Here is an 11,524-nt window from a genome sequence, read left to right as displayed (position 1 = left end):
CTGGATAGCTCCTCCTCTAGGCGTGGCTAGATTTCAGCTCCACCCATCCAAACGTGCTTACAAACATGAAGCTCGGTTTTTTGCTACTGGGAGCCAGACGTCGCGTATTGACTAGTAAAGACGGAAAGAAAAGTTTCTATAAAGGTAAGGAGCCTCTAAACTAAATGACTCTATCATTCTCTTGTAGGAAGAGGCTGCAAACCGACTGGATTCCACACTAGGAATGGTTTGGAAATCCATTTTAATTACATGTATATACAGTAGATATTATAATTGTGTAGGGCAATTTCGTGTGGTGAAGTCCATGATTCCTGAAATAGTCGTGCCAGATTTGAGTGAATTTGACGTTAGCCTGTAACGAATAAGAATGACAATGTAGTTTTATTTTCTTCTCATTTTACAGTTAAAACCTTACGTGTCGCACAAAGCACCTTATGTAGTAGGGAAGCCGTTGACAGGAAAAGACTTATATTCACTGTACGAAGAGGCGGAGTCATAAAGTAACACACAGAGAAGATTAATTTATTATTCATTATTGACACTTAATAAATAATAAATAATTATTGTAAAAATAATTATTTTAATTTATTAATAAGTTATAGCTCTAGTAACTGAAATATGAGAGAGAAAGAATGTAGATCTATGTGTACAAGAGAGAGAAGAAGAAAATATAATAATAATAATAATAACGCTATTGTACAGATGGGACAAAATGAGGGGCTAGTTCAGTACACAGACTTTGATAAAGTTGTGAGTCACCTCCAATGTGCATGTACTGCAGACTCAGCTGTAATGCATTCTGTATGGCATAGTGTGGCGATACTTGCACGTGTATTTGAAAATCCACGCCTCTATGACAGATGGTGAAGACATTACCTGAGCACTGGTACACTATCTTGAAACTACTTAGCACGTTGGAGATGTGATGGACGAGAGAAGACATCTGCTGGTGAGCGATCTGGTTGGCTACGTTAGGATTTAGGAGAGAGATGTGCTGATTAAAGAATATCGGTATCTGCTGGACTGATTGCTGTAGGATGTCGTGTTGCTGCTGCTGCTGCTGCAAAGGCTGAGGTACAATAGAAGACTGGGGATCAGGAAGGTTTGGTATAGTTACTCCTTTACAAAAATCATCTTCGATACTCGAAGCTCCTAAGTGTGACGGTTGAAGGCTCATACCAGTCTTTCGTTGTCTCTCCTGCCAGTGCAAAGGAGATCCAACCTCTCCCGGACTACCCACCTGGAAATAAGGCGGACTCCTACGACCAATCGCATTGGCTGTTGCCCCTAGCGAACTCTCAGGTGACGACTCACCCAGACTGGACGAGGTCGAAGCTTGCGGGTGGAGATTCGCCGGCGGTTCAACAATAATTAGTTGTGGGTGGAGGTCTGGTAGAGTCTTACGATGATGCCTAGTGACAGGAGGATTTAGTGAAGAGTGAGGCGAAGGTTGTATCGAGTATCTTCGCTCGTTTGAGGTAGAGGCTCCGTCATACTCAGAAGAAGCCATTGAGGTAGCAACCATTTGGGTTGGAAAAGAGGGACTAGCTGAGGGAGGAGTAGCGGCAAGCAACTGAGCGATTATTGAGTTATTTCCACTTGAATTCTTTCTGGAGTTTATAGACGAGGTTGAGGAGCCACCAGAAGCGACGCCACTACTCTGCGCGTGTGGCAGACTGCCGTGATCTGATGGTGACCCGTTCGACATGTGAAGCTGCTCAAGCTGCTCCCTGATCTGTTGCTGCGTTATGTCGTGGAAAGGCTGACATTGCTCTCGGAGGTTAGCCATTGGGACAGGAAGTGGGAGTGTGCTTGAGGTGAGCGGCTGCACTGGCTGAACCATTTGTGCTATAATATTAGAGCTCTCTAGTCCAGAGGAGGACAAAAGGTGAGGATTATGAGGAAGTTTTTGTCTTGGCAATCGGCCGTACAACCGATCAGTTTCAATCTTCTCTTGTAACAATTGTTTAGCAGTCGTTGGTTGAGCGCTGACCACACCTCCTTCAACGCTAGCTTGATGTGAGTACATTGTACTGCTTCTCTTATGAAGGAACTGACGATATGCTTCTAAATAATGCCCGCCATCGGAAGCACGACGTTTCGACGAAAAGAACCTCGGCAGCTGCAAGAATTGGCGACTAGAGGAAACGATAGACCCAATGCTAGTCTTGGGTTCTTCAATCCCAGTGGATAGGGTGGGTATTATATGGGGCTGCATCTCGGGATGGACTGGAGGCACGTTAGTACTGCTGGAACCAAAACCACTTGAGGCTTGACTCGACGAGGACTCGTTTATCTTACGCAATCGATTCATGTCCTCCGGAGGAATTATCAACATGTTGTGGGCGGTGCCTAAAGTATGACGACGCCCTTGATTGAGGTATCGCTGTAAGTTAGCATCCATCGTCGAGTCTGAGGCGTTGTTCATTGTGGGTGGGGCCAGACTCGGCCCGTGAAAGTTCTGCCAGGGAACGATACCCATAGAACCAGAGGAGGAGCCCACACCATCAATATTGATACGGGGTACTCCAGAAAATGAGGCAAGACTACTGGTACTGTAGCGACCTTGATAAGAGAGCTGGGACACTAGGGGGTTGAGTGGGATCTGGAGTTGTCCCTTCTCCCATTTGTGGAGTAGCATGTAGTAAAGGGCAGCCTGATCATTGTATTGCTTCTTTAATACAGCCTAAGGAGAGAGAGAAAGGGAAAGCATCGTTAAATTTACATTTATGAACATTTAAATGTTATTTCATGTATCATTAAACATACATGTACATGTACATGTATATTTATGTAATCTCGTCTAACCTGTTTGACGGCTTCAATACTAAAGTTGCTTGATTGTAGTCTCTGTATAGCGAGTAGTACTTGTTCGTTCCAGAGTAGGTTACCACTGGCTGTCTTTTGGGGATAGAGGGGAGATGAGCGAAGAGGGGAGGGTCCCTCGACTGTGGTGGGTGTGGCTTGCATCCACTTGTGTTCCAGGACCTTGGAGAGTGGGATCCTCTTTGACGGATCCAACTGCAACATCTTACGGATTAACTTCTCACACTCTAAGAGAGAGAGAGAGAGATAATGGGAGAAGAGTGAGCATATGCTTTATAAATACCATGAACCATTAATAATGACCCAGCATTATATACCAAAGTACAAGTATAGAATTCAAAATGAATGGCTGGCACAACTTTTGCTTTTGGCAGTAACTTTAAAAATTCATAAAAAATTCAAATTTGATCAAAATTGGTTGAAACTTGGTAAATAACATAAGAACATGTATATCTATCAGAAAATGTACGCGTACATGTACAATTACATAAAATTATTACCTTCAGACATGTAGAAAGGTATTCTAAATCTCCCGGCTAAGACTCTTGCTCTCAAATGCTGGAGGTTGTTACCGTCAAAAGGAAGAGCCCCACAGACCATCACATACAACACAACACCAAGACTCTGTAGAAATTAAAAAAGAAGAAGAGAAGTAAAAAAAGAATTTTTAAAAATAAAATTCCGAGCGAAGTACATTTGATATTGAGATTACTCAAGCAATGAATAACACAGGCCAGCTGTCGTACACAACAAATTAAATGTAACCTGATAAACGAGTTTTCCAATTTATCATATTACAAAACAAGATCATCGATCAACATATTAAGTTGCCTTTTAACTGCGTGTACATGTACATGCACATGTACATGTACATGTCTTGTAGCGCATTACAACTGTATGTATAGTTACATGTAGATGTATATATGTTGTATAACTTATATTGCAAATTATTACTGTATATGTAGTTACATGTGTACAGTTATAGACTGACCCATATATCTGCTTGAGGTCCGGAGTATTCTTTACCCTCAAACAGTTCGGGTGCAGCGTATGGTGGGCTGCCACACCAGGTCTTGAGCAATTCCTCGTTTTTAAAAGAATTGCTGAATCCGAAATCTAAACGAGAAGTTAGAAATTGATTTAATGTACACTATGAAATTACTATCATTAGATCATTAATGTATGACACTCTCCTCTCTCCCATATACGTAAATGTAGTTAGAATCAACAAAAGTTCAACTTTGACCTCTCTCCCTCTATCTCACACACACCACCACCAACTGTACAGTTCATTATGTATACACATGTATGTACATGTACATGTACATATATTGTATTTCTTTTACCTGCCAATTTAACGTTTGAGTTCTCGTCCAATAACAGATTCTCAGCCTAAACAACAACAGAAAGATAGTCTAATTCATTAGATCATAATACTGTACGTAGTCGCTATGTATGTGTATAAGGTGATGGGGTGATCTCTATGAAGTATAATAGAGGTCACAGTTTAATAGAGTATCTAAGACAGACAGTGAGGCTATAGCTATAACCACAATAGATCATAGATCACTACTATTAAGATAGACATACTAGTGGTACATTTGTAAACCAGTATAATGATGTCAGAATTATTTTTAAAGGGTATAGTATTACAGCACAGTGTTTAAATAAAATATTAATAATAAGTCAGATATACATACACATTATATATGTACATGTACATGATATTTTGATGCTTCACATTCTTATACTATTTAGCTGGAGTTGTTATTTCTTATTGCCGTAGGAATTAGAAATATGCCAATTTTAAATGAATTATTAGAAGGAATGAGATCTAATCTGATACTAAGTAATGATGTATCTGTTGATACAGGAAAATAATGCATGAACAAACGTCAACAAGTCAATAAGCACCCAATAATGTAAAATTTAAAAAAAAAGAAAATGGAGGGAAGAAATTAAAGATGCACATGTAAAAAGAAGTAAGAGAGAGAAGAGAATAAAGGAGATATTTGTTAATTATGTGTCTTACTTTAAGATCACGATGAACGATCCCCCTGCTGTGACAGTAGTCAACTGCCATTACTATCTGTTTAAATTTCTTTCTTGCTTCACTCTCAGTCATCTTCCTATGCTGTATTAGGTAATCTGTGGGGGAGAGGGAGAGAGAGAGAGAGAGAGAGAGAGAGAGAGGGAGGGAAAGGGAGAGAGAGAGAGAGTGGATAGGAAGAGATAACGAAAGGCGAGAGAAAGAGAGTAATGATATCATCTCTTTACTCAAAATATCACACAAACACAGAGAGAGAGAAGAATACAAACATGTTGAACATGTACATGTATACATGTAGCACACTAGTACATGTACACATGCACTCCTCCTGCACATTCACTATAACACAGTGCATACATGTATACATATACATGTATATGTACATTATATATTGGATGTTACAAAACAATGCTAAGACAAGACGATAATAATTGACAGACAGACAACACAACCAATAACTACATGCACATTGTATTATAGGCATGCACACATAAATACGCATGCATTGACAAATACATATACCATAATGTATACATACATAGAAGCAGTACATACGACAAGTAATAATACGTCAGAATTTAATTAGACATTTTCTGTTGGTGTTTACAGGGACCATGCAATGATGAGAGAATAGAATGAGAGAGAAAGAGCTTACCAAAGATTTCTCCTCCACTAGCATATTCGGTAACAAGATACAACCATTGGGTGGTGTTCATTACCTATTGGATGCGAGAGAGGGAGAGAGAAAGGGAGGAGAAGGGAAAGTAGGAGAGAGAGGAAAGAAAGATGAGAAAATGGATAACATTATATTATATAAGAGCTAGCTAGTATTATTATAGATGTACATGTACATGTATGTACACTGTCTGAGAGAGAATAGGATAATTATGATAAAAGTAAGACAATATGTCATTCTATATAGATCCTCAATTAGACACAGACCAGTCATTGTAAATGGGATGTTATCAGTAAAGGATCAGTGAATATAAACCAAGCTAAGAGTAAACAGTTACTATACACCTGCAACTACTTAAAGAATACTTACAGTAGCCCCGCCAAAATAAAAGAATCTAAGATGAAGAGTATTATAATGACCACCAGACACACACATACATGTACATATGTACACTATACTCCACACATGAAAACACCTAGTTTACTGTTCCAATTAAAGCACACCCACATCCAAACCAACAGGCTAATAGGTCCAAAGGACTACAACAAAGATTGTGTCCCTTTCCTTGTCGGGTTAAGACCAGTAGACATAGTGTCTCTGCATAGTCTAAGCTTTAATTGGCACACACAATATAAGGATATAGGAAGCCATCTCTGCTAATATCACATCTTTACACTAATACCACCTATTTGCCCCCTCAAGTTCCTATGTACATAATGTCCCTACTATGATGTATTGTTGAAGTACAGTACCGACAGTTAATAATAAACAACCTTTAGAAAGAGCAATGAAACGTACACATACACACTCTAATTGAATTATAGTGAGCATATAAAGGGAATAGTAAAGGATAGAAGCCAGAGAGGATCTGTATTAAAAGCAACTCCCACCTTTTATCCCAACAACAATAACAAAGTACAGTACATGTACAAGTAAAAGCTATAAAGGTTTAACACTATCTTAAGTAATTTTAGTCATTTACATGTACATGTACATGTACAAATTAATGCAATCACTGAATGTATACATTTGATAAACTACTGCAATTAAGCCATATTACATGTACATGTACATGTACATGTACATGGTCCTAATTAATCAAAAGGTTTCTATTACATGTACATGTACTGCATGTGGTCAATGTAAGATGTACATCATTACATAATAACTTGCACAGTCCATATAATGTGGTCAGTCTATGATGTACATGTATGTAACTATGCATGTGTTATAATGAAGTCAATTTTAATTCGTTAGTGTTTTGAGATATCAAAGAGGATCTTAATTAATCAAATACTAGTATCTACCTGTAATCCACTATAATCTAATCAAGTGGCTCCTTTGAAGGTGACAAACACTATCATATCAACTCTAGTATTGGACTGACACTACCTCTCCTTGATACAAAGCTGTCCTCATTTCAGAGGTGCATAGATTTAAACATTACATGGTCACTCTTATGGAATTACTACTGTATGCAGTACATGTACATGTACATGTACATGTAGGTGCATGTACATGTACATATAGTTTACCTGGTAAAGTTTGATGATGTGTGGGTGGTCCAGCTGTTTCATTATCTCCACCTCGCGTTGGACCTTCTTCAAATTCTCTTTGTCTAGTCTTGACTTGTCTATAATCTTTATGGCAACCTGAGAACAAAAAAGATCAAAAGATGACCTCTCACTGTATGCGTATCCTTTAACATCTCTCAACAAATAAAGTTTATTTGTCTCTTACTTTCATCTTGGAGACAGTGTGGGTCGCAAGCTTAACAATGGCAAAGTTACCTCGTCCAATGACCTTCTCGAGTTCATAATAACCAATCCTGGATTGGTTAGCTATGGATTCAGGGATTGCAGTAGACATGATGGATAATCTGGAGAGAGAGAGAGAGAGAGAGAGAGAGAAGATTTAAATATGACCATAAAGACATCATTAGAGCTAAAAACTGCTCAATATGACAGTAATATACATGTACATGTACATGTGTACATGTAACCTAATAGGAAATGAAGCTGTGTACATGTACATATACGTACCATGTAAATGTACATGTACAAGCACCATAGGCCTTCTCAAGTAATAAGTTAATAAGAGTGAATATATTAACGATACATATAAGCAATAATGGTTCAATAATTGATCCTTAAAGGCAGCAAAGCCACCAAAACACTCTCACACTCACACGCCAAATTAAATAACAATTGAATAAAATATAATAATATTCACATCAGAATTGGAGCATGCATGTACATGTAGAGGTAATCATTGATTCACTAGGAGCCTTAAGTTAATAGATCATGTGCAATAAATCCCATTTGTATGACACAGAAAAACAAACATATCCTCTGTGTATGTGTGTGTACATGTATGTGTGTGTCATTTATGACGTAAATGTAGATGTAAATTATGAATATAATTAGAATCTTGCTATGAATGCCATGATCATAATCACTATCATAAGTAATTATGTAGTTTGAAATGTATTTTTATAGAAAAATGCAATAACAGCAAAAGGAACGGGAAAACTTTCAAATTTACAATTCCAGATTATAAGGGTAGGACCCGCTATACCCATAACATACTCTATAGCAACACATTCCCTAGTCCCCTCCTCCACATAATAATCATCACTAATGACATACTCTATCTCTCAGGGAGAGCTTGAAATACATTTTTTAAAAGTACATTACACATGAAATTACACGACCAATTGATTATGAGTGACATATGTTAGACGGTAAAAAGGAGGGAACTTGTCAGCTGCTGAGTAAAAGATGGTCAAAGAGTATACATGTATGTGTACATATGTAGGCACTTTGTTAGCAGTAGATGTGTGTGTGTTGGAATTGGCAGGCACAGTCCAATCATTTGGACTAACTTGATTTAAAAATCAATTTCTTTTCATTACACACACACACACACACACAATGAGATGTAGAGATACGCTATAACAGCTGTACTAGTGTGTGTGTGGCTATTGCTATTACATATAGTGAACATTATCATTATTTATTATTAACTTTGCTAGTGTTTACGAGTGTTTAAGGTCAGAAAGTACACCAAGTGTATAAACAAGACTGTGTGTTGATGCCCTGCCATTAGCCAGGGCCCTAAAAATACATTTCACAAAATAAATAAATAATTACAATAATATGTTGTACAGTACTACTAATGATAGTCATGATAATAATCTAGACCAGTATCCATTACATCCCTTGAATGAGTAGTCCATTGACCTTCATGTACTTGTACAATCAAAGAGTAAAGTACAGGTCCGAATGTACACAAGTACAATTGGATTAAGAGGGAGAGGGAAGGGACAGGTAACACTGAGCCCCAAATGAAATAAAGAGAGAGGAAGAGAGAGGGAGAGGAAGGAGGTTATGTATGAGAAATGAAAGGGGAAAGTGTATTGGAGCTAAAAGGAAGAAGTGTATGTGTTCAGGGACGGTACATATGTACATGTATACACAGTAGGGCTTAGGAATTCATTAAAAATATAATTTCAACAGACGTTGTTGATGGACACTTTGAAACTGTTAATGACACATTCCATGCATTAATTGCTTTTTACCATCTCTGTAGTCTGTGTATCTACTGTATGATAGGGTTACAGTCAAGATAAACATGAATAGTACCCATTGTACTCGTAGTAGGAGACTATTATTTAGTACTCCAGTGAATGTGTGCATTTATGTACATTGTAAAGACTAAAAATCAGTTCTAGAGAAATGAGTAGTAACTGCATACCAGACAGGCTGACTACTATAACAAGATAACTGACATTGTACATGATGGAGATGAGAGAGAGAGAGGATAAGAGAGAGAGAGAGAGAGAGAGAGAGAGACTTGGTATGAAAGAGAAGGAGCTAATCAATTCTATAGACAGTTCTTCCATTAGATTAAAGTCTATAACAGACCAAACCAGACTATCCTCAAAATAGCAGAAATCTTTTGAAGTGGTCAAGTGAAGCTGATGTGTCCATGGGTCATGTGCATTATGTAAAGGCTAATACACACTGACACTGGCACACTGCAATGTCTCTCTCACTCTTCCTGTGTTAGCCTCTTCTGGGACAAACCAACACAAAAACCACAAGCCTACTATGAAGGGAAAGTGAAAATATAAACTTGTGCAAGGTCAAGCAAGGAAAGCATCACTAAATTTCACACCTACATGCACTGTACTACAGCCATACAAAAACTCAATTGACATGTGTTATTGCCTCTACATGTATATAATGGGTACTTTGGGACAAGAAAGTGTCTCTGTTATACAGAGGTGTCCTTTATGTGGAGGTTATTTTATACAGTAAGGAATGTAATTGGTACACTAGGTGCTGTCTGTTAAATGGAGGTGTACGCTATAGAGAGTGTCTGTTATACTGCATGTTTAATAGTACCTCTCTCTCTCTTTCCTTTTAATCCAAAGATCACACAGCAACACCTGGAGAGGGCATACAAATGACGCCAGAATGTCAAAAAAAATTGAGCGCAAGTTATGTCTAAAAGATCAGCTGCTTAACCTTACACCCTCTTTGCACCTTGTAGACACAACCAGGACAGGAAAACTAGCTACAAATTAGCCCAAAAGTGCACATTATGGAAAAAAAGAGAGTATGGACACCACAATAAAGGGGAATGACACAAGGTCATATAAGATGACCTCTTACATATGTTCTATGCTGATGACAGACTGTCTGCCTGCCTAAGAGAGGTACCTAAAATTCATTAGGTAATTTAGGAGAAACTTAATGCATATATACATGTATGTACATATACAATTTGGAAGTGGATGTGAATGGATCCTGATTCATGAAACATGATGTGTACATGTACATCATCATCTTCAATATCCCTTTCTCGTTTCCTTAAAGTAAAATTTACCACAAAAGCTACATGCATAACCACGCTTCACTACTCCTACTGCCAACAGACTGTAAATGATCATCATTCCGGATTATTATTATTATTATTATTATTTCATAAATGGGAAGATGTAAAATCATTTTTAATTAATATTCCTTTACTCAAAAATAGATAATAGAAATTCTTGGGATAGCAACAACAAAAACATGCACGCATAAACACGCCACACTTCAGGATGTGCATGTACATGTACATACATACACTCTTATCTGTCAATAAAAAGGATAGCATTTATAATAATAATAATAATAAATGGGCAAATAAATATTTCAAATAATATCAAAAATGATAAGAGTAAAATAGACGCCGTATCAAATGTCAAGATAGGAATGCAGACAAGAGAGACGGCTAATGGAGTTATAGGCAGACATAAACAATGGTAAAAGAGACAGGGAGAGGGAGAGAGAGAGGGGAGGAGAGGGGATGAAAGAGAGCATGATATGCTGATTGTGTCCCTAGCTACTATGAAGATATATAGCAGGAAGTATCAAACCACAAAGTGAGAGGAGAGAGAGAGAAGAGATTTTAAGAATAATGTAATCAGTGTACACACATATACATGTATTTTTATGAAGCAGTATAGTTAAAATGCTGGAGGGGTCTCTCATATCTATTGATAAAACCACAGGTTTTTTCATTCATTTGACAATTGACATATAATCACGTTTTAACAGAAAGAACAAGGCACAGTACAATAAAGGTACAAATGTACACGCATATACAATTATATACACACATACAACAAGGAATAAACTCACTTAGATAAGAAAAACAGAGGGAGAGATTGTTGTGAAGAAAGAAAAAAAGAGACTCTATGTAAAGTCGGATGATGATACCCCGTGGAGGGTCAAACCAAAGATGGAACGAGCGGCCTAACAACTGCAAAACAAGATTGAGGAGGCTAGAAGAGATGAGCGTCCCTCCTTAATGTCTTCTCCATCAAAAATAGACAAAATGAGTTTCTTAATTTACTTAGACAGCTCTCACAGAAGTATTTTATAGATACAGTGCAAAGCGACCTGCCTCATAAAAAACGG

At 37.8% G+C, this 11,524-nt stretch overlaps 3 protein-coding genes across 3 annotated transcripts in view; 1 reads left to right on the top strand and 2 right to left on the bottom strand.

Moving 5' to 3' along the window:
* Nucleotides 1-23: 23 nt before the first annotated feature.
* Nucleotides 24-617, top strand: LOC100633516 (39S ribosomal protein L41, mitochondrial-like). Its single transcript, XM_003387509.3, has 4 exons — nucleotides 24-144; nucleotides 188-226; nucleotides 282-346; nucleotides 404-617. Exons 1-4 carry the CDS (start codon nucleotides 66-68, stop codon nucleotides 497-499), a joined length of 279 nt encoding a protein of 92 aa, XP_003387557.1. The 5' UTR covers nucleotides 24-65; the 3' UTR covers nucleotides 500-617.
* LOC100635027 (serine/threonine-protein kinase SIK3-like) lies at nucleotides 481-11,517 on the bottom strand. The gene is made up of 10 exons (XM_011406469.2): nucleotides 11,246-11,517; nucleotides 7,293-7,431; nucleotides 7,088-7,204; nucleotides 5,532-5,595; nucleotides 4,859-4,974; nucleotides 4,173-4,218; nucleotides 3,818-3,942; nucleotides 3,327-3,450; nucleotides 2,809-3,053; nucleotides 481-2,686 (listed from the first exon to the last, which is right to left on the bottom strand). The coding sequence occupies exons 2-10, from the start codon at nucleotides 7,419-7,421 to the stop codon at nucleotides 692-694; spliced, it is 2,961 nt and encodes a 986-aa protein (XP_011404771.1). The 5' UTR covers nucleotides 7,422-7,431; nucleotides 11,246-11,517; the 3' UTR covers nucleotides 481-691.
* The window catches only part of LOC109582981 (uncharacterized), a 26,533-nt gene continuing 25,247 nt past the window's right edge, over nucleotides 10,239-11,524 (bottom strand). The window contains exon 63 of the mRNA XM_019998084.1: nucleotides 10,239-10,279. Coding sequence (XP_019853643.1) covers nucleotides 10,239-10,279 — 41 coding nt within the window. The remainder of the gene's footprint in view (nucleotides 10,280-11,524) is intronic.

This window comes from Amphimedon queenslandica, unplaced genomic scaffold (genome assembly GCF_000090795.2).
Source record: "Amphimedon queenslandica unplaced genomic scaffold, v1.1 AMPQUscaffold_13340, whole genome shotgun sequence".
Classification (NCBI taxonomy): Eukaryota; Metazoa; Porifera; class Demospongiae; order Haplosclerida; family Niphatidae; genus Amphimedon; species Amphimedon queenslandica.
The sequence above is the reverse complement of the archived record's forward strand: the minus strand, read 5'-3'. Positions and strand labels throughout refer to the sequence as shown.